The following is a 24497-nucleotide window of genomic DNA, read 5'->3' as shown; positions in this document are numbered from 1 at the left end:
TCTGGGTTAAATCCATCGTTCTTTTGCCCACTACGCCACCCCAGTTTAGACATGGCCATATGCAAATCAGTCTTGACCCTGTGCCTCATGGGAACAGTCCAGCCCGAACTGCCAAGCCATGTCTTCCCTGGACCGGAATCAAGCATCCTAGGACCGGTTTCTGGCTATCAGCCGTCATCAGCCAGGATAGCTTGACTCCAGTGGCGTAGTGAGCACGGGTCCCACGTCTGGGAATACCCATCCCACTTAGGGCGAAAAGCGTTACAACAAACAAATGATGGACGGAATGCTGACAATGCAGACATTCTCCCCCAGTCAAGAGATCTGGGTTAAATCCATCGTTCTTTTGCCCACTACGCCACCCCAGTTTAGACATGGCCATATGCAAATCAGTCTTGACCCTGTGCCTCATGGGAACAGTCCAGCCCGAACTGCCAAGCCATGTCTTCCCTGGACCGGAATCAAGCACAGGGTCAGACTGATTTGCATATGGCCATGTCTGAACTGGGGTGGCAGAGTGGGCAAAAGAACGGTGATGGATCTAACCCAGATCTGTTGACTGGGTGTGAGTGTTTCATTGGTTCTGATGCTCCGTCCATCACCACCCCCTTTTGTACTGCTTTGTTCGCCATAAGTTGGCAGGGTATGCTCAGACGTGAGTCCCTTACTCACTTTGCCACTGGATTCAAGCAAGCCTGGCTGAAGACGGCTGAAATGCCAGAAACCGGTCCTAGGAAGCTTGTTTCCGGTCCAGGGAAGGCATGGCTTGGCAGTTCGGGCTGGACTGCTCCCATGAGGCACAGGGTCAGACTGATTTGCATATGGCCATGTCTGAACTGGGGTGGCAGAGTGGGCAAAAGAACGGTGATGGATCAAACCCAGATCCGTTGACTGGGTGTGAGTGTTTGATTGGTTCTGATGCTCCGTCCATCACCACCCCCTTTTGTACTGCTTTGTTCGCCATAAGTTGGCAGGGTATGCTCAGACGTGAGTCCCTTACTCACTTTGCCACTGGATTCAAGCAAGCCTGGCTGAAGACGGCTGAAATGCCAGAAACCGGTCCTAGGAAGCTTGTTTCCGGTCCAGGGAAGGCATGGCTTGGCAGTTCGGGCTGGACTGTTCCCATGAGGCACAGGGTCAGACTGATTTGCATATGGCCATGTCTGAACTGGGGTGGCAGAGTGGGCAAAAGAACGGTGATGGATCTAACCCAGATCTGTTGACTGGGTGTGAGTGTTTGATTGGTTCTGATGCTCCGTCCATCACCACCCCCTTTTGTACTGCTTTGTTCGCCATAAGTTGGCAGGGTATGCTCAGACGTGAGTCCCTTACTCACTTTGCCACTGGATTCAAGCAAGCCTGGCTGAAGACGGCTGAAATGCCAGAAACCGGTCCTAGGAAGCTTGTTTCCGGTCCAGGGAAGGCATGGCTTGGCAGTTCGGGCTGGACTGTTCCCATGAGGCACAGGGTCAGACTGATTTGCATATGGCCATGTCTGAACTGGGGTGGCAGAGTGGGCAAAAGAACGGTGATGGATCAAACCCAGGTGTGTTGACTGGGTGTGAGTGTTTGATTGGTTCTGATGCTCCGTCCATCACCACCCCCTTTTGTACTGCTTTGTTCGCCATAAGTTGGCAGGGTATGCTCAGACGTGAGTCCCTTACTCACTTTGCCACTGGATTCAAGCAAGCCTGGCTGAAGACGGCTGAAATGCTAGAAACCGGTCCTAGGAAGCTTGTTTCCGGTCCAGGGAAGGCATGGCTTGGCAGTTCGGGCTGGACTGTTCCCATGAGGCACAGGGTCAGACTGATTTGCATATGGCCATGTCTGAACTGGGGTGGCAGAGTGGGCAAAAGAACGGTGATGGATCAAACCCAGATCTGTTGACTGGGTGTGAGTGTTTGATTGGTTCTGATGCTCCGTCCATTTTTTCATGCATTTATTTGCGATTCATTAATTGCGATTCACTGTTTGGTAGACGCAATTAAAGAATCGCAAATAGTATATTTTTGCGATTCGCAATTTTTGCGAATTTTCCTAAGGGTGATACATGTGCCTGGTGGATTTGTATAAGTTAAAATCAATTTTATCGCCTTACTCAAAGAAAAAGGATCAGGCCCAACGTTTTAATAAAAAATAGGACACATAAAAGAGCACATCAGCCACAACCACCCCTGTCAAACACCGCACTGATAATTAAAATGACATCATGACAGCTTCAACTGCCACTTGCCTAATCTGAATCTCTGATGCACATTACCCATTGCTTACGCCTTGGCACCAAAATGCTACACCAGCAAACAGCAAAGAAGACCTTACTCCTTTCAACAGCACATTACAAAAAAATTTAACACGACTCTCAATGAAAGATATTGTTACTTCTGAAAAGCAGGAAAATAACGTCATCAAAATATTGTTGCAGGAACGCATGTCGTGCCTTCAGTAGGAGAAACCCATTAAAGAAAATAGTGCTTACAGACAAAAAAATACATACCGTAACAACCGAAGTAAAAGGGCCAGTCCTCATGGGAGGTTACAAAATGAAGACAAGGCAGGACAAAGGAGGTACTAACAAGCCTAATAACGAATTAGAAGTCAGCATTTACAAAGGACATTGACACAAGCCAATGACAAATATGGGAGGAGAGTGGGCGGAGCTTCTGTTCCATACTCCAATACAGCATGCCGCAGAGCAGCGAATGTGCTGCCCAGGTTCAACATAAAACAAGCATTTACAATGCAATGGTCTCGGCAATATTATAGGTAGAGCTATTGGTATTGCTCATTATTTTATCATTTTTGTATCCCTAATATAATGGCATTGTCATTTCTATTGGCATTAGCTTTTTTTTTGCATATGTGATACCTATTGCATTAGCAGAGAGAGAGTGAGGTAGTGAGATAGAGAGAGAGAGTGAGGTATTGAAATAGAGAGTGAGGTAGTGAGAGAGAGTGAGGTAGATAGAGAGTGAGGTAGTGAGATAAATGCGAGACCTATTGCATTGCAAATGCTTGTTGAATAAGAGGTTGATTTTCACAGTGAGGATGTGACCTCACGTAATCACAATTCAGGTAGATGGTTCACAGAAAATCACTGTCCTTTATTTCGACATTGCATTATACTATTTTATGCATTTTTGCTGATGCTGTTCAGCATTGGCAACAAGCACTGGCAAAGCCAATAGGACGGCTGACCTTTCAGAGTCAAGAAATACAGCTTAGCATTACAGTACCATATATGAGAAAATACAATAAACCAGTAAAGGAAAATAAAAAGAGAAAAACAATATTATTACAGCCATAAAATGTATTTACATTTAAGCATTTCATTAAAATTAGCTATAAAATCAAATTTATGAAAGCAAAAAAATGTGATCAGTATCACATTCCAAATGAAATTTAATGTGAAAAAAATATTATGGTCAGCACACCTTACATGCTTCGGAATTCGCTACAGGCTCACATATTATGTTGTCTAATATTAAAACCTTTGGTATAGTTATAGGTAGATATGAAATAAAGTACCCCTTGCTGTACATTAAAAGGATACTGCGGGTCACCAAGAGTTCTGTGACCATATTGAGGAATGAGGCCAAAGGCTGAGTTCCTTTATAAGGTCATGGATCTCCGAGATGAGTTGCATTAGCCTTGTAATGTAATGCACAGAAGGGGGGTGGGGGGGGGGGGGTTATTCCTTATAATAAGTAGTAGTCACACCAAAACCCTTCCCACAAACCACCTATATCTTTGGAGTGGTGCTCTTTCATATAAAAGAGATCAAATGTTTATGAACCTCTAGTGCAAAATTAAACACACAATAAAGCAGTTTGATATTTGTTGTGAAAAGATATCAGTATCAGTTTAGAACAAGATGGGTAGCTCTTGACATCAAGGATTGATGCGTTGTTCTGCTTCTGTATGGACGATACTACAGTATGGTCGATAGGCAGAATCCATGCTCTATGTTGTCAGTTTCACAGAGCACGTGCCCAAGGGTTTAAGATCACTTCACAACAGACTACTTTGCACCTTTATTTCAGCAAAGGTCTCTGCTTCATTATCGTGTACGAAAGTCCTTTCAAGTATGAGTACCACTTGTACGAAAGTATCCCTTTAGTAAGTACTTCTCAGTACAGTGGTATGATGTGCCCTTTTAATGCCAAAGACCCCACGTGATGTAGAAATGCACTTTGTGAACTTTAGCCACTCATATTTTACGTGATGCTTGCTGCATGGTTCGCATAACGCATGTTCAGAGCTCGGCTCGGGCACGGGCTCTACGGTCCGAGCCAGACCCTTGGCTCGGCTCTCCCTGTTACTCTGTTGGCCCGCCCACCGCTAGAAGTGACCCCCGCCCCCACACCAAGGTCGTCTGCTGCACCCCTCAGGCTGAGAGCCACCGGTGTAATTACTACAAGTGTCTGGCAGGAGCGGTGCCAACGCAAAACACTTTAGTAAGTTATGATTTGTTGAGTAACGTTTTCTGACCTGATGAAGTGCAGATGGGGAGTTGCGGTGAGTGCAGGGTTGTGGGTGCAGAGACTCCGGCTGGAGAAAAGAAAGGAATAAATACTTCCACGTACCTTGTGATGTACTTAATGACACGATGCCAGGGGTTTAATTACTCAATGGTGTGCGTTGTAAGGTTGTGCTCCTGGGAGCCTACATTGTTTCAGCTCTTGCTAAACCTTCTGTTTCCCTATAGTTACTGCTTTAATTACGTAATTGCATTACTCCGAGTAAGGTTTTCAACCTAATTAATTAACCCCTCCCTCCCGCCTGTTGGGACCAGGCCAACTGTACTAGGTGGGGCTTGTGTCAACTAAAACAGGAGGTGTGATGGGGGGTGGAGGGGAGTGGGTGTGTCTGTGAGGCGCGGCGGCCTCATTAAGTAATTACTTGGGGGGTGGGGTAACGAGGAGGTAAGGTCCTACATCCTATTAAGGTCGCTAGGTTTACGGCGTGACATATAGCGGTAGCAGATGCTTTGCGGCGCTTGCACAAAGCAGCGCAGCAAACAAGGAATGCAGGAAAACTCGGCGCTTCTTGCCACTATCTTTAGGCGGTGTTTGTGCAGCGCCTCATAGGGCTCCAAAGCGCTATCAGTTAAAGGGCTACACCGATCAGAGAGAGTACTGTGGAGACGGGCTCGACGAATAGGAGAAGGAAAGAGTCGGCTCCAGACTGAGAGGAAAGAGTCTGGATAACATCCTCGGTCGTGAATGTACACAAACGCACACACAGAAACAAGATGGCTTACCTTACTCGTGCACAACAGCAAGAAGATCCTCACGGCCAGACGATACCTAAAAAATGGCGGATGGAAGCTCCAAAACTTTTTCGGATTCGGGGGCGTGTTCCTGCTGTTCTAAAGAGGGCGTGGCTAAAAAGTGGAAAGAACAGCACGGAACACGCCCCCGAATCTGAAAAAGACGGAGCCTATTTGGAGGGACGGCTCTCTCCTCCAATGGCTGGCCTCCGTTTAGGAAGCCAGCCAATGGAGGAGAGGCAAAAAGAGAGGCGGGCTAAAGAGCCACTCTCAGAAACATTAAATCTCCGACTTCCGGTTCTGTCTTCGGCAGACCGGACGGTCCTCGACCTAAAAAGAAAGTTATAAAACTGAATGTCAGTGCTTATTTTGTGGCCCATCATTATTTTTTCTACCTAACTTCGGAGGAATGAATGGATTGTTGTAAAAAGAACACCAATTAAAATGGAATGTTGTGTATGCAACTTGTGACGTAATTCTTTAAAAGTGGTTGATACTAGTAGACATCCACGTTTGTAATTATTCTGAAATTAAACAAAGCTACTACGTAAATATAATTTTTTCTTATATCATGTGGATCGACACCCATCTGGTCTAGCCTGTGTGCACTATATGAAGATTCAAAATAAATATTTTCAATTATTTGCATTTGTTTAGCACACCTTTGCCATTTCCATGGTCATGGAGCACTTTGGGGGTTCTGGACAATTAAAGGTATCTTTTCTATAAGCAGCCAGCTGACATCAAAATAATGCTTCCCTTCCTTTCGTCCACCGTCAAACATCATTCTAAAAAAATAAGGATCTAATCATATTATTTGAATGCTAGAATCAGTAAACATCGTATTAAACTGATGGAGCGATAAACAGCACGGATCAATCCACAATTTGTTCCATAATTTTCCAAATCCTCATAGACCTTTTGATCGTACCAACGCTTTTGGCATAGGCCTCTTCAAATTTACTTGTGCGGGTCATTTTCTTATGCCAGTCTGTGTATGTGGGAACTCTACTTGTCCTCCAATTCTGCAGAATCAAGGATCGTGCCACCAACGAGGTGATGGAAATAAAAGCTTGCTTGGCTTTAATATTTGTGCAGTTAGCTTTTGTTTTGACCAACCAAAAAGTGCCACTGCGGGCTCCGGGACAACTTGGCTCTGTAAGCCTCTACTTAGGGTGCCAAATATTTTTCTTCAGAATAGAGCCGGCAATGGAGAGGAAAAAAAGTATGAAGCCAATCTCCACCATCTGGTTGCTGGCACCTAAAAAAATCTATCTTCCAATTCTGGGTACATTCTGTGTAAGGCTTTAGGGGTGTAATACGCCATCCATTGCGAGAGGAAAGACATACGCTTGAAATTTGCAGCCCTTAAGTCTTTACTACCAAGTTGCGAGATTGTCTGCCACTCAACCTCAGAAAAAAGGCATTATTAGATGGTTTTTCTATTGACTCTGTAGAAATCTATACCAATTACCCACCCCGTTCAGCCTATCTTTAAAAAGAGCTGCCAATAGTGGTGAAGGAACGGCATGAGCAGGAATACAATTTTTTTTTTAACAAGATGGATAATTTGTATTAAAAAAAAGGGCTTACCACGATCCCCACATCTTGCTAGAATTTCCTGACTGGATTTGTAGACATTGGGCCAGATTTACAAGAAAGTGACGCATGTGTATAGATGCGTCACTTTCCCTGCGCCACCCTTGAAAACGCTTGCGCAACCTTAGATGCACCGTATTTACAATACGGCGCACTATGGTGCAAGGATTGACAGATGCGTCAGAAATTCTGACGCATCTGTTGGCGGAAAAGTCATGCATTGCTGGAGTCGTGTCGCAAGCACAACGCAACTCCAGCAATGCGTGTTGAGGCCTATTTCCACTACACTGCGTCACTACTTACGCCTGCTTCAAGCAGGCGTAAGGTTTTGACGCAGTGGCGTCCTAAAAGTGGCGCAGTGAAATCTTGTAGATTTCACTGCGTCACTTTTACAAGGCCTTCCTGAGTGGGAACGCCCACCCTGCATACATTATACCTGACGCAGGTATAATGTGACGCAGGGCTTTACAATGTGACGCATCTCCCTAGATGCGTCACGTTGTAAATAGGCCCGCATTTTTTGCGCCACCGTTGCGTCAAAAAATGTGACGCAATGGCGGCGCAGGAAGGCGCAAGGGGCTTGTAAATCTGCTCCATAAAACTTTACACAACTGGAGATAATCATACCGGGCCTCGAACGCGTTAGTAGTATAAAGAGACTGGAGTCTAATACGGAGGTCTTGTAATGTCTTATACCTCGTTCTTTTTGGGAGTTTGGCCATTTTTATGAAAACAGGAAGCTGTAATCCCCTTTCCTTTACCATTCTATTAATACAAAAATCCTCTAACAATGTCAAGGAGGGAAGCTTCATAGTATACACATATCTGGGGCAATGCCAACCCGCCGGATTTATTTCCAATTGTAGAACTGGATATTTAACTCAAGGTGCTATTTTTTCCAAACAAACTGACGAAAAAGATCATCCAGCTCTTTGAAATAGGCCAAATTCATTTTTATCGGAACATTCATAAATAAAAAAACGAATAAAAGCAAAATTGAGATTTTGATGAGGGAGACCTGGCAAATAACAGCAAGAGAGAGAAGAGACCATCGATCATGTAGATCTCTCATTTTTTTAAAGGTAGCCTCAGAATTCAGCCTATAAAGTTCTGCGTAGGAATTAGTTACATAAACTCCTAGATATCGAATTGGATTGGTCGAAACCACTGGACAATGAAAACTACCAGGGAAATTATCACCTGAGGTGTTGAAAATCAGGGTTTCTGTTTTATTATGATTAATTTTGTACCCACCAATGGATTAAAATTGCTGGAACTCGCCCCAAATTGTACTTAAGTTTAACTCATCAGGCCTGAGATACAGGATTATATCATCTGCAAATAATTTGAGCTTGGCCATACCTTCCATTGGAGCTTTGATTGCCCGATTAGCCCTTTATCCTGGCTGCCAATGGTTCGAAGAAGAAGGTAAAATGTATGGACGATAAAGGACAGTCCTGACGAGTCCCCCAATTTATATCTACAGTTCTGAGCATGCTGGAATTCAAAAATATTTTAGCCTGTGTGCCCTTTTATATATTATTTATTGATGATTATACTGGGGAATCCAACCCTTTAAGTGCAAATAAAGGGTATCCCAGTTAACAAGGTCAAATACTTTTTCAGCATCGACCATCATTAGAAATGCAGGTATCTGATTAGTATTAAAGAAATCATGGCATGTATTAGAAAAGTAGTATAAGCCAACATTTGCCGTCCTGGTAAAAAGCCAGCCTGGTCTTTATGAATTATTTTCTGGGCAACAGGCGAAATTCTGTTGGCCCAAACTTTCATTAAGATTTTATAATCGGAATTTAGGAGACTGATATGTCGAAATGAGTTGACATCATGGGGATTCTTCCCTTTTTTAACAAGACTGACAATAATTGATTCCTAAAATATATGCAGAACATCTTCACCGTTTTTCACTCCATTGAAAAGCTCCACTAAAAACGATATTACTTCTTCCTGAAAGACTTTATAAAACTCAATTGGAACCCATCATTCCCGCAGGCCTTTTCATGATGGCATTGCCGCAATCACTTGACGAGTTTCTAGTGCTGTGATATCAGTTACTAATTCTTCAGTCTGACTACTTGACATTTCCGGTAAATTGATATCTGAGAAATACTGATGTGTGGCTTCTTGTAGAACCATATACTTAGTGGCATAAAGTTGTTTATAGTGAGCAAGGAATATTTTTGCAACCTCCTCCTTATCAGTTGTCAACGCCCAACCAAGGTTGCTGTAATTCAGCAACTATAGTAGCTTCCTGCTTCACCCTAGATGACCAGGCCAAGAATTTTCCGACCATCTGGCTTTCTTCATAGACTCGCTGTTGGTATGATCCAGAATTGTTTATTTCTTCGAGTACAAAAAAATGACCTCAATTCTTGTTTAGCAGCAGCCTTCTGCCGCTCCATAACGATTCGCTCGGACGAGGAATTTGCCCTTGATTGAGCTGCTGTATCAACTGCAAGTTGCAGTTCCAAAATACATGCCCTCCTCCTCTTAGATTGAACGGCTGTCAAAGCCATCATCTGCCAGTGGGAAGTCACCTTAAAAAGGCACCCCAAACAGAAAAGAGGGCAGCAGTGCCCTTATTATTCGGAAGTAATTCTTTAATCCAAATATTTTATATTTTATATTAATCAAAGAAGGCGACGATCCATCTGCCACTTGGATCTCTCCCGTCGAATAGTGTCTAGTTCTATCTTAACAGTGATGGCGGACTGGTCGGAAAAAGAATTTGCCCATATTTGGGAATCAAGATATTTAAGAGAATGAGAAATAGGAAAATAGTCAATACGCGAGGCCGACTGAAATTGCTGGGAATAGTAGGTATACAGTGACAGTTCCGAGTGGGCTCTACGCCAAGGATCAATCAGTTGATAATCTTGAAGCATAGTATCCAATAACTTTTTTATTATAGGCTTTAATTGTTTTTTTGCTTTATTCAAGGTATCCCTAGCCAGATCTTAGATATAATTAAAATCCCACCCTAGTATTATTGGACCTACCACTCCTCTCATCAGGAGCACTTTGGAGGTTCTGGGCACCCAATACGGTTAGTGTTGGGCTGTCCTGTAAGAGTAAAGCATAGTGTGCTGTTGAAGTGGTGGTGCTTAATCAAATGTATGGCTTTGTTGCAGTGTTGTGTACAAATGTTGTGTCAGGGGTATCTGTTGTAGGGTTAATATATTTTTCTTTGATAATGGGTCAATATAGTTGAATGTGCAGATGTGAAGGAGCATGAGATATTCTGCCTATTTTTAAGTATTGGTTGTTGAATTGGTCTGTAAGAGAAGAAGAACAGAAGGCCTTTGTAAGCCTTGGTCATAGAACTGTACAGCTCCACTAGAATTAATTTAGTTAGGAACAAAATATTGATAAATGTTGACTAAGTAAATGCTATGTTATCCGTCCTTTCACATGAGGATAAGGCAGATGAAGATGGCAGTTGGTTGCTTCCAAATAGTCGTATCTCAGATGCAAAATCTCAATGAATTCCCACCTTGCTGCCAGTTTGAGATGCAGTCATGGGCTCCAGTGGATAGTTTGTGAAGCCATGGTGGACCCCTCAGAACTGAGAAGTCCTGCCTGACAGGACAAAATCAAGGCCATAATGCAGAGGAAGGTCAGTCAAGTCTCGATTCTCACTCTCCCGGCAGTATATTTGACCCACCTCTCCTCCATTTGTACTTTCCTGGGGTGGTCAGCCACTAAGAACGGAATCCCACCCTTCCGTGGCATCGAGCAGTCGCAAAATCGGGCTCCTAATCCCACAGGGTTGTCTTCATCTCACCCCCTTACCAACATCCAATTCATCATCCAGATGGGGAGTGCTTAAAAACCTCCTTCGCTTCTGTTCTTCATCCAATAAACTGTACAACCAGTTAGGAAACAAGCGACACTGGCCAACCACCTGCACTTAAGGGAGTGTAGTGAAGCATGTACTGTGGAGGAAACTGTGCAGCCAATACCATGTCCCACAGCATGTAGTGGGTAAACCAGCAGTTGGAGAGAAGGTCAGGAATCAAGGTCCCAGACAACATAAGCAACAACCCCCACTGCCAACATCATCAGTCACCTCAAGGCCCGTTTACAAGAATCCAGTGACCTGAAGAAAAAGCAACATAGGGCACCAGAAGGAGAGTTAAGAAAGAAGTAAGTCTAATAACACCACAAACAAGTATTGGCAAAGTCAATAGTTCTGACTTTTGGTACCTATTGGCTTTGCCAATTGCTTCTGACAGTGTTGTACAGCGTAGGGACTCTGTGCAATGACACCAAAATAAAAAGTAAACAAGCATTTGCAATGCAATAGGTCTCGCAATTGAGAGAGTTAGAGCTATTGGTGTTGTAATTGACAATGTCTTTTACCCATGTGTTTTGCTTTGGAGTGGACGTATAAACAAGCATTTGCAATGCAATCAGTTTTGCCTTTGTAAAAGTTACTGTTGGTGTTGAAAAGGACAATGTTTTTTACCTTTGTTTATGCAGCTGAGTGACGAAATTTGCATAGCGCTATTTCCATTCGTATGACCTTGTGGAATTTGCTAGTGGCCAGTGTTGAAATCACTTATCCTGGATGCACCGCCAAAAAACTCTGCTATACAAGGAGGCAATGAGTTACCAACCAAACAATTCCTAGGCAAAGACAGTCAATAACAAATGCTAATAACTGGCCCCAATCTTTAACAGTTGGTTTACATTCGTCTGTAACAGAACAGACCTACAGTACTCCTATAACCCAAGCTAACATTGAGTTTCACAGATTAATATAGGGAACATGTGAGACTTAAACTTTAGGAAAGCCCGTAAACCATTCTCTATCACCAACCCGGGGGAGCAACAACCCTCTTTCCAGCTGAACATAACTTTAGATCTGTGCGCAGGACGCATGCAACTCATCTGCCAGAGGTGTACTACTGGATACCGTGGTCATCTCTGCCTCAAAAATGAACATTTTAAAAACCAATTTATTTTACTATTACCGGTTTATGATTTGTGACAAATTCACGTTCCCGTGTTTTTCCACATGTCCACTGAGGGTGGTGCCCGTGTTTGTAAGAACGCCTACTTTCTGTTTCAATGACAAGGCGCCAGTTCGGACTGTAAACAGGCAGGCCACTTCATGTTGGCAAAACGACATAGGGCCACTCGCATTGGAATTCCGGGCCGTCCAAAGTAAGGTATGCATAAAACATACAGAGAAACCCCCTTCAGCCCCATGCTATACTGAAGACATTACAGTGCCAAGCTGCTTTGTTGCGTGTTTGGGCCAAACACAAACAGATTTAGCATGTTTGTAGTTCCCTGCCACACAATATATATACGAGTTCCTTCTAGAGGTCCTGCCTCTTAAGTGCGTGTATAATTTAAAACTCCAGCGAAAGCAAAGCGTCTGCTGTATAAAATGTCACCAACCCCGCTGAAAGTGAGCTGAAAGTATGATAAACAAGAGCATGGCTGTATATTATACAGATCATACCGAACATACATGTGCAGGGATGAACTGAGATATGCCTGTGTTTTACACACACTCTTAAATACCCCAGAAGTGATCAAAATGACTGCACATGACACAGATCACACAATACCCTGGTGTGGTAAGTGATTACTTATGAGTATTGATATTACACAACTCGGAAACCGACCCTAGTGCGATAATCCGGGACAGACCCTACAATACGTGTGCAGAATAAAGAGGGGTCTAGCTGTATATTACATCCATCAAACAGGTGAAGAGAAGAATGGCTCCATATGTAGGCAGACCAGACAGACAGAGGATTAACTATGTGCCTAGTGATGAAAGGGGCCTATTTCAGTAAAACACGGGAAGCATCCGTGACTTTTAGGGTTACTGGATGAATCTGTGCTACTGGAGCATTGCTTTTCGAATCCTGCGCCTTCCCTGTGCAAATCATTACGTTAGCTGCATTAATCAACTGTTTAATTGGGTGGAAACAAAACAACAGCTTCCATAATGCACCGATCTGCTAAATTGGTGGCCCGAAGAGGAAACAAGGTGTCCCAGTGACATGGAATTCTCCAATAACACCAGTGATACACATTAGGCGCACCATCTATTTCCCTTCACCGGTAGGGCAATGAGCAGCGTCACCCCCTCCCACTCCCCCAATTGCCCCCTTCCCTCGCACCCACGGGAACTCAACAGCTTTTTGGGGCTGCCGGATAAAACATTGTAAAAATGCATGGAACATTATCTTGATGCAAGGAAAAAATATACCGACTGTACTCACCTCCTATAGTCAGAGACAGCCCAAAACCCCTTGGCAAGGTGTCTTCTCTGACTGCCCACTTAGTGGGGGGGGGGTTGCTTTTCAGAGCTGTGCCCCTCTCACCCGGTGTACTTTCAACTTATGGGACACAGAAGGCTTTACGGAGGGCAGGACCCTTCCTTGCGCTTTGTCTGATTTGTGAGCTGTGTACACACATACACGAGGCAGGCCAGCAAGAGCCAGTGACCAGTGGAGGTGGGGTAAAACACCGAACACCATTATTACCATTATTGAACATGTGATGCGGCGCCTGGCCTAATTATCGCATTCGCCATCACCTATCTGAAGCGCTTACTAAAAGGAATTTAGCCACCCATTCATAACCCAATTAAAGAAAAATGTAACGTGCGTCAACATTTATTTGTTGTCATTTTTATATAGCGCGGATATTACCCAAAGTCATTTGAGCGCTCTAAAATAAATAAAATAAATTGGGAGATGGTAAGACTGGATATTTACTGCACTTAAAAAAAAAGAGCCAAAGTGCGGCATGAAGCACTGGAGAGGTTGTGGCCTTACGGCCAGAGCTGCCAACTTTGGAGCTGGGGAGCCAGGTTCGAGTCTGTATCCCGACTGCTTGAAAAGTGAAAGCGTGAACTGTTCAGGTAAAAACGAGTAAATTTATTACAAAATAATGTTTAGTATAATATGTTTAAAAATATTTAAGTTATAATAGAAACCCATGCTTTAATATAGACATTATAATCATTAACCAAGCACACTATTAAACTTACACAATTACAAGGTGGTGGGAAACACATTGCCGTCGCCATTGCGTGAATGTAAACAAGCTGTCGGAAACATGATCCGGCAGTACACGTCCCCTATAGATAAAAAATTGCTTCACGACAGCCATGAAGCAGACGACCCAGTCCGATGGGCTGTCCAAACGGGAGACAGGGCGGTAACCAAGAAGCATCCTTTTCAATGGGAAGCCAGCGTTTAGCATAAACACTGACGCGACCCAATGAAAATGATGGGCGGGGCTTAGAGTCCCCTTCTGAAACCACCTGATCACAATAGCCCTCGCAGAGCGTGCAGCGCATGCGCACTGCAACGCTAGGCGAGCCCTCAAAAAGGTGTGATGGTGGCTGTGTCATTCCATTGACATGTGTGCTTCAGGCACATGCACACACCAACAGAATGACACAAGCTCCATTTGCTTTCAAGATGGTAGATGCCATTTAGATCAGTAAATAAAATAATACAGATTTTTTTGTGTGAAAGTGCCATTGGAAAAAAATGACAATGGGAGTGGGGGGTATCGGATGAGTAGGAGAAGGGTCGAAGGGGAAAACAAGCATGCAAAGGCCATCTGGGAGAAGCTCAAGAGAGGGGGAAGAGTACAGAAGCACATGGACTAAAGAGGGCAACACGTAGTTCGAGGTGGGAGAGAAGCACACAAATGAGACAGAGCAGAGCAGAAGGGAGCAAAGCACCAGGATGAGAGAAAGCAACATGGAGTGAGGGAGAAATGCACACAAGGGAGACATTTGGAATGTACATGCACTTGTGGAGTGCAGAAGTAAAAAAAAAATAGTTGCATAAAATTGAGCAGTGGAAAGACACAAACAAAGAGGATATGTTACAGGTGAGGGACAAACACAAGATAGAAAAGGCAAGCCATTGAATAAGAAGCAAGCAAATTAGAGTGATAATAAAGCCAACCATTGGTAAGCAATTGACGGGCTTTAAGCATACTTCAAGACCTTGGTAAGCTGACAATTGGTCTTTTGCAATCACACTGGTTGTGTTGTATGGTAGGCTCAACCTAAAAACGGGATATGAGTGGCTGGATAACTAAAATGGCTGGAGGTACCCCAAGGCTGACTTTTTAGAGAAGGAGAAACTAGCTCTCCTCGCCACATCTTACCTGTAAGCCATCATGTCTGAGTTTCCTACGAGATATGTATGCTTTATGGTGTTTTAAATGGAGTTGTTTGACAGTCTTTTAGTACGACTACTAACATGTTGGTCTTGTTTTGTGAAGGATTATGCATGTTCTAAATTGGCAAGTTTGGTTGAGGGTTAGGGGGAGAGAAGCAGGGAGTAAGGAAATTAATATTTGGTCGATTAGGTTTGTTGTGAGAGGGGTATTAAAGGAGAATATAGGGGTGGGCTTGTGTTACGGTAAGGCTTGGGGTTTTCCCACGTAAAGTTGAGTGGTTAAAAGAGGTTAGTTGATGGCTGTTGAGGAAGGGTAAATGTTTATTTGCATTTCTTGCATCCCATTGCTCTTGGCCTTTAAATCCTTTCACATGGTGAGACCTTCCTCTCAAGTTATGTAATAGATAGTTGACTAGCTGAATTCTCTTCGCGGTTTGTGATTTTTGTTTTGTGATAAAATCAAATGTCCTTGTTAAGATGGTTTGTTTAAATAGACATGATATGAGTTGTGAGGGTCCTGTTTATATAGTGATGTTGAGGTAGGGATCTGTGATTGTCAAGGTGGGACGTCTCCATCAGACCTCTGATTTTAAGATTGTTCAGGTGAGAGTTGTTGGTGATGAGAAGAAGTACATGGAATCCACTGAAGATAATATTGTTTGCTGTCTGTTCTTTCAAGTGCTTCTTTCTTTTTGGTGCCTCTCCTTGTGTTTGGAGGTATGGTCAAAGTGTAGGATTTATGAGGTGAGTTACTTTTGGTAGAGATATTATTGGACATTCTTCTCCTCAATATCTTTAGACAGATGGACATGAATAATTTACTCTTTGATAGAGGCTATCAAGAAAGACAGTAAGGATTGAAATAAATCTACATCAAATACACAAACGTACAAATCTTAATTCCTACATTGCCATCAGACATATATGCATATGTGGCATAACCTTAGAATGAGTAGGCCAAATGTATATCTGCTTGTAATGCTTTACCCTCTAAAGCCACTCGCACATTCCACACCCTTCCTATCCAAGGTGACTACTACTTTTTCATTATAGCTGATAAATTGTCAGGATGAATATTTCTCCATGAACGCCATTTGTGCCGAGATTGCTCTGGACTGCTGGCAACAACATATGTCATTCTTTCTAAATGGTTCCTGCCAGATTATGAAGCACTCGTCCGCAATGTATAAAAAGACATCGTAAAGATTCACCTGCATTTGTTTTTGGATGTATAACGTTTCAGGGGTCCATGAGGTAGCCTCTGAAGGTACTCCTCATCATGTGGTTTTAGAGGGGAAATAAGATGCGCGGTTGGCTGTGGCAAGACATGACGTTTATGCTGGTGTGTTGGGGGGCAGTTGATCACAGTAGTAAATATGCTGAAGTGAAGGCCTCGTTGGTGGTGTGAAGTTCTTGGGAGTGCATTTGTGTATTTAGAGCTTTGATGGAAATGGTAATCACGGTCTGGTGGGCCAGGGAGGATTTTATGATGAGTGTGTGATAAAGACTGGTGGTACTTAAAGGCGAAATAAATGATAGGACACACCAAGAATTCTAGAGTGATCTCTCTACCTTCTTCTTTTCTGAGATTTTGAAAAAGTGTAGCCGCGTTAAGAGGTTCACAAACACTTGCTGTTTAGCTCCAATCTTCATTATTTCAACCTCGAATTTCAAGTGTCTGAGGCAATGTGCGCATATTAAGGTTTCTGTTCAGCATAACCAGGGTAGGATTGAGATTCAAAAGCAGCCCTTGGAAATTTTGTCGGACCAGCCCTCTCACCACAGCTCGGTTCGGCTGCCCTGGGGTTTGTATTTTCATTGCACTTCGCTGGTGTAATTACTGTGTCCGGTCCAAGCCTTTAATAAAGCGGCCAGATAGGTGAAAATTGGCCCCCTTAGGTGAACATCGGCCCCGAGGCCTCCACCCCACAGGGGAAACGCCCAATGGCCGTCATGGCCAGTCCAGCCCTGAGTATAACTCATGGGACCCGGCTGGAAAGCAGTTCATTGGTGTATTACATAAATCACTCAGGGTGAGTGCCAGTTGCATAAATGGGGTCCTCAATACATAATAAGGGGCTAGCAAAATCTATTTTCAATTGTGAGATGCTGTGGGACTATTAGTTCATTCATTTTAGCCCAAAGGTCGCACAGATTTGTATGTCGCACTTCATCTGCAGAGCAAACGCTCAACCGCACGAACAATCTCAGCCGCTCCAAAAGGTTAATCGCTGCAGCATTCTACATCAGTGCTGTCACATATAGAATCCATATGACTGTCCCGTGGATAAGGTTGACATCATTTTTCTCCCACTTCCACATTTGGTACGCATTTCACCCATCTCAAATAGCTTGTCGAAGTCAGCAGAGCATTTCAGGCCACCTCATTCCCCGGATGTACATAATCAGTGGAATGTATTTAGAAATATACAGGCAATGAGCAAGATTTGGTGCTGGGGTAAAACTTAACATCAGAGAGAACATTTTCCAAATGATGCTTTTATGACATCGTAATTGATTCAGGCCTTAAGTGACGTCAATGACCGGTTTGTTTTCTGTTTCCGTTTTTGCAGTGAGCCAAGGCTTCATAAACTTTAATTCGAAGCAGTTATGCCTGACTCCAGAATGCATTGAAGCAGGTAAGCAGCAGCAATCTTTCTGCCACTGGGAGTTTAAGGATACGTTCAGTTGGCTGATGCTTTTAACCTATGGTCCAGCGAACGCTGACGTTGCTCTTGAACATGGTTTTGAAATATATCTGTGTGAGGATATGCTGCATAATTCTTAAAGCAAAGGATTTACATGTATCTTGTGGTGAAGCTATAAAGCCCTTAGCTCCGAAAAAAATGTAACGTTGTGTAAAAGTCTCAATACATTTATTTGACATGATTACCAAGTTTTTCGGCTGCACCCACGCTCACCGATTGCAGGACATTTTCTTGGTGTATCAGAGCAAGCCATTCACACACATACACATTCACTAACCCATCTACATGCACAACCACTCTCACCTCAATGCATTCCCAAGGTGCACGCATACATCTACCATTCACAAGCAGACGCACACACACCCCCATTTACAGCACGCGCACACACACATTCACAGCACGTGCACACACACACCCATTCCCAGCACACATTAGAAAAATACATACATTCATACGTATCTATTCACATGCACACCCACACTAAACGTTAATAAACAGCAGAGGAGTACATTCTGCAGCCAGCCAAGGGTCCAGGACCTGGTCAGGCACCTCTTGGGTCTAGGGACTCACACCAGCATAGGCCAGCAGGGCTCAGGCAGGTCCAGTTGCAGCAGGTCAGCTGGGAACTTGCAGGCAGGCCTCTGAAGCTTGTTATGTTCAGGGCCGGACTGGGAACCAAAACCGGCCCTGGCAAAGTGCTCGGCTGGCTTGCCAGGGGGTTGAGCTGTTTGTCAATGGCTCCCCAGGGGACAAAAACTGGCCCCCACCCTAGCGGCCCACTGGGGAAATGCCCGGTGCCCACTACGGCCAGTCCGACCCTGGTTATGTTCCTGTAGCTCACACAGGTGTTCAGCTGCTCAGTTACTCTGGTTAGACTGAGATCAAGGTAAGTAGGTCCTGTCTTCCTTCTCAGACCGCAAGACAGTCCTTCAAGCAGTAGGTAGTCCTCTGGCAGCAGGGCACTCCTTCTTTGGTAAATTTGACAGGTTCAGGAGTGTTCTGAAGAGTGGCTCTGGTGCCAGCCTTTGTGTGGAGGACTGCCTGTAATATCCCCGCATATGGTTCAGGAAAGTCATTCCCCCTTCCCCTGTTAAGGCTCCAAATTGCCTGGGGTAACAAAAGACAGGGCAGCCCTAGCGACAGAATCCTTTGTGTGTGCAGGAGGCAAGTCCCTTTGAGGTGTAAGTGGAGCTGAATACAGCTCCTCCCATTCATCCTGCTAGGGTGACCCAGCCTATTTACACTTTCCACACCTAAGTCCCTTTTGTTTTACTTTCTGGATGCAATATACAGACCCCAACAGCAGAGCCATTCACAGTCATGTGACCTAGGACACTGGCAGGAGGCACAAATGGATAGGGCAAATAAAATGATACATTTCTAAAGGTAAAAAGAGAAATGCAAAAAGAACAGTTGATGGACAGAATGAAGAACAATATCATACATTCACTCATCCCAAGCCTCCTCCTACTGCTATGAGCTCCAAAGCAAACAAACAAAAGAAACCCCTCCCCCAAAATTTCTAAATCCTTCCCTCTTCTCTCCCTCCACTATCCTTTTCCATTCAAGTAACAGACAAACATGTCCACCACTCAAATTAATTTCATATTTCACTATACTAATTCACTACTAATCCTTTCTGGGTTCTGGAGTAGCATGCTACTCGCCGAAAAAGCACTTCGACGCCTCGTCAGGGGTAGTAAGAGCTATATAAATGCAATTACAATACATTGCAATACAACATGTTCCCCTTTCCAAATCTTGTCTTATAATTGACAACATCAAATATTCTACCAGTGTTTTAGTATTCCCTAGTCATTTCCTTATCTTAATCTCCTTCTCTGTGACCCTTGTGTCCCCTGCTCCTGTCTCTCATCCCTTAAAATACCCCTTACTCCTTTCCCACACTGCTGTAATTAGCCTTCAATAACTTCCTTCCATCCACTGCTCTCTTTATTTTCCCCAGTATCCCTGCCCTGTTTTCCATCCCAGTTTGCTTCCTCTACTCTGCCTCCTCATAGGCTGAGGACATCTGCACCACTGCTCCAAAGGAAAGCCCCACCTAGCTAGCGGGTCCTTCCCCTTTGCGGCCATCCAACAATGCCTGTCATATTTCCTCTTATTCCCTTGCCTTCTTAAGGCCTGCTCTGATGTCATTCCATGACCTGTAGGCTTTTCAGCTGGGGCTGAGCATGCACTATGGAACAGCTCAACCTTACGCCCCCTTGCGGGTACCGCAGCCTCATATGCCAGCTCCTGCTGTGCTATTCGTCCGTCCTGCCTGCCTGTTCCTCACCTGCCACTGTCACCAGTTTCCGATCTTCAAATTCAACCTCTAAAGTGTCTGCTGGCCCTGAGACTCACCCCCAACCCCCTAATAACAGTCTACCTCATCACCGCGCACAGCCTCACAACCCATGAAGGGTGTACTTAGTTCTCTGCCCCTACCTCATCCAGAGGTGGCGGAACCTCTGCCCTCTTCACTTTCCTCTGAGGGGCGAGCAGATAGTAACTGTTGCTGTGACTCTTTCCGCGGAATGCCGCGGGGACGTGCCCTACGGTTTCATGAAAAGACACCCCGGGGCTAAGAGATCTTCCCTCTCCACAACGTGAAGTGCTCTCTGTGCCTCTTTTATTCTTTTAGGAATTCCTGCTATACCTACTCTTACCCCTCCCTAAGCTCTGCCTGCCACAAAAAAAATGCCTCTAACCTAGCTAGTGACTGAATGTGTCACCTACCAGAAAGAGACCTCTGCCTGTCTAGCCCACTGCTTTCTACCCATCCCAAAGCCCAGCACTCAATGCTCCCTGGCAAATGTGATCCCCTTCAGTCCCTTGGTAGACAGCTATCATTCTGGTCTTGTTAATTCAGTCAGTCAGTCAAAAGCTTTTATTTCGGCATGATGCCATAAAAAGACATAAATAATTCTGTACAATAAAACACAATTAAATCGACATATACATAGAGTGCAGACCATAAAAACATTAAAACTTTAAGCTAAAAAATTGCGCAGAGAAACAAGGGAAAACCTCAAAAAGCCAAATTATTGGAGCTGTGACCAAAGCCCAAAATAATCTTGGAGCACCAGCAGAATCTAATAATGCAATAAAAATGATACTGGAATCAAAGGGGTTGTGGGACAATGATCATTTTTTTGGACCTGGTGAGCCACATGGAAAAGAGATATTTGGCTATCGCAAAGACTATCAGTGGGGTAGTATCATATTTTAAAATTCTAAAGACTACCTGGTAGTCCCTAAGGCCCCTTGACTTACAGAGCTGAATAATCCATTTCTTCCTAGCCTTGATATAGAGGGGGCAAAAAAGAACAACATGCATCTCAGTTTCACAAATATCAATACAAGCAGGACACATGCTTGAACGATCAGATACGTTCGACCATCTACATGTGAATGCCCTCAAAGGTAACGAACTATAACGAAACTGGATGTAAAGTTTCTTTGCCAGGGGGGGTTGGATAACATCCAGGAAGGTTTCATACTGGGGGCTGGACTTAATGTCCAAAAAAGTGTCTGTAAGCCTACCCAGAGAAGAATGTAATAGCATTTCCTTCCGATAGAGACACAAAGCCTTACTCAAAGATTTCTTGGATAATGTACAACTTGTCTCTTCCGGGGCGGACCAAAGGTCCCCCTTCCCTATGGCATAGCACAGAGTCTTAACGTAAGTTAGCCAAGGAATCTTTTCCAGTTTCCCCCTACCCAATATATCGGCCAGGTCAAGCCTATAGCTTGCAAGCTCAGGTGTTGACCATAGTCGTCTCCAAAACATGAGAGGGCGATTCAGGGCAATTTCATCTATAGGAACTAAGCCTAAATCCAATCTCAAGGGGATTAGGGGGGTACTCGCAGGTAATTTCAGCAGACGCCTAATGAAAGAATTCTCAATTACCGCTAAAGAAGCAGGAGTGGAATACCCCCAAAGCTCAGCGCCGTATAGCGCGCCCCCTCTTGCTTGGGATTTGTAGATTTCCATGGGGGGGCCCAAAGGTTTGGAAGATGTGTTATTAAAAACCTTCAGTAAACCACCCACTGATTGAGCTAGCTTCAGGTTTGCCTTTACCAAATGAGACCCCCATTTCATTTTATCATTGAGGGTCACCCCTAGATAGTCAAAGGTGGCAACCCTATCTAGTTCTACATCTCCCATCTTAGGGTGGGGACAGTTGATTAACTTAGAACTGAAAACCATGAATTTTGTTTTGGATAGGTTCAGTTCCAAATCCCTTTTTTCGCAGAAAGAGCAAAAAGCCTCCAATGTGCGCTGGACGCCCATGAAAGATTTGGATAACAAGAGCGTGTCATCCGCAAACATAAGGGCCGGTATCCTACGCCCCGCGAGGATCGGAGAATCCAAATTAGCGGAGCGAAGGAGATGCTCAATCATCCCATTGATAAAAAGGGAGAAAAGGGTGGGGGCCAGGACACAGCCCTGCCGCACACCCTTTTCCACCGGGAATGGCCCTGAAATTTCCCCACATCTCCCAAATCTCACCCTTGCATAAGTGCCTTGGTGAAGGCGTTTGAATAAATGACAAAGGTAGGGGGGAACACCCATCTCTAATAGCAAAAACCACAGTTTTTCCCTATGGACCGTATCAAATGCGGACCGAAGGTCCACAAAAATCAAATAAAGATTACCAGCTCCCATACTGACTGTCTTCCAATAGATCAACTGAAGCCTAAACAGTTGGTCAATGGTAGAAACCTTTGCTCGAAACCCTGCCTGGAGCGAGGTTAAGATTTGGTGGTCCTCCATCCAGGTCTGCAACCTTGTTAAAAGGACTCGAGCAAACAGTTTTTGTAAGACGTCAATCAAACTAATGGGGCGGTAGTTGGCTGGGTCGAGGGGAGAGGATTTTTTGTGTATAGGTATAATTTCTGCTCCCAACCAGGTATCCGGGATCTCGAGACCCTGCAAAATGGCATTGAAGTAAACCAAAATATAAGGGGCCCAAATATTTGGTTCACTTCTAAACAGATCACCGGGAATCCTGTCAAGCCCCGGAGCCTTCCCCGCAGCTAGGGTACTAAGAGCCAACTCTATTTCTGAGAGGGAGAAAGTACGACTCATAGAGTCTTCATGGTCCTTCTGATTCAATGGAGTTGCGTTGGGCGGGGTTACCAAATCAGAACCTCCCCAAGGATCACTTAAAGAATATAGGGGTTTGAAATGGGCGAGCCAGACCTCCTCACTGAGGTTAGGAATGATAGCGGGGCTACAAGCTACTGAACCAGTTCGAACAATGTTCCAGAAGGCCCTCGAGTCATGAACTGCTAGTGCTTGTTTCATGTTTTGCCACCTAAGCTCCTCCCACTCCGATTTTGCCTCCTTAATCAAATTTTTATAAAATGCCCTTGCAACCTGGATACTCAACAGTGTGCCATTTTTTACCTCCTTAATCAGGGCAGTCTTGGCCAATCTACAGGAACTATTGTACCAATGCTCAGGCCTTGGGGCCCGTGGCCTTGAAACAGAGGTACCATAGAAAAAACCAACCAGGCCACCCAGAAGTTCCTTATGGATATTTTGGAGAGCAAGGTGATGGGTCTGCTCAATATCCCCGTTGGAACTCAATAGGAGGAAAACCGCCTCCAGGGAACGAGTGACACTACTATATAAAGCTGCAAGCTTTATTTCATCGGTCACAACCCTTGCCCACCTAATCCGTCTGCCTCCTGCAGCTAGAACCAAGTTCTCACTATTGTGTGGCGACAGGCCATATGAGCCTGCACTACCACCAAAGTTACTTATCAGCTCTAGTGACAGTAAGTTATGGTCACTATCGATCCGCGGAATAACAGAAAATGTTGCTAAATAGCCCCAAAATTCCACGTTCACCAAGATATAGTCGATGGTCGAGCAACTCCCGGGTCTATTGAAGGTAAAAGCTCCCGGTACATCAGGACACAGTCTACCATTACAAGCCCTCAAGGAATGTGCAATGGCCAACTTGTTAATCTCGAGGGCTAAGGGAAGGAGACGCTTGGCCGGGTAAATGGTGGGGACAGGGATTTTGTAGATTTCGTCCTCATCACAGGTAAGGGGAGGGATCCCGAGGAGAGGCTCGTAGTGGCAGTTGAAATCCGCACCTAATAATTTGTGCGACGCAGGAGGAAGGGAGTGAAGTACCTCGTCCAAAGCTCCCAAAATCGACAACCCCAACTGTGCCGGACATGGGCGTAGATAAACGTTTAGGACAGCCAACGAATATCCGGCAGGGAAGGTAAGTAGCAGGCATAAGATATCGGGGGATTTTGTATCAATTAATTTTACAGAGCAACCTAGATGGGTTGCAACCCAGATAACTAGCCCCCCCGATGGTCTTCCCCTAACGCCTTGAACCGCGGGAATAGAAAAAGTTGCATAGCCCACCCTCGCTGGGCTGTACCGGAGCCAAGTTTCTTGAAATAGACAAATATCAAATTTGTCCATTAGATCTCCCCACTCAGGGTCAGAGAGTTTGGTCTCCAGTCCAGCCACATTCCAAGACCCTACTAATGGTCTACGCGAGGGTGAGGAACAAGGACTGGTCTCCAAGTGGGGAGAAGTAGGCGACTCATGCGAGGCAATATGTACAGGGGGACCCAGCTCAGGGTATCCTTCCATAGTGCTATTGTTCAGATAGGAAAGGGGAAGGGGAGTGTGTCCACTCCCAGTGCCCAATGCGGTCAGGGAAGAATCCATCTCCATACCATAGACCTCTC

The 24497-nt window shown here is 44.6% G+C and overlaps 1 protein-coding gene across 1 annotated transcript in view; it reads left to right on the top strand.

The window, feature by feature from the left end:
- Positions 1–24497, top strand: part of PHEX (phosphate regulating endopeptidase X-linked) — a 1454229-nt gene that overhangs the window by 86975 nt on the left and 1342757 nt on the right. The window contains exon 2 of the mRNA XM_085622474.1: positions 17634–17699. Within this exon, the coding sequence (XP_085478600.1) occupies positions 17634–17699 (66 nt within the window). The remainder of the gene's footprint in view (positions 1–17633; positions 17700–24497) is intronic.

This window comes from Triturus cristatus, chromosome 8 (assembly GCF_964204655.1).
Source record: "Triturus cristatus chromosome 8, aTriCri1.1, whole genome shotgun sequence".
NCBI lineage: Eukaryota > Metazoa > Chordata > Amphibia > Caudata > Salamandridae > Triturus > Triturus cristatus.
The sequence above is the reverse complement of the archived record's forward strand: the minus strand, read 5'-3'. Positions and strand labels throughout refer to the sequence as shown.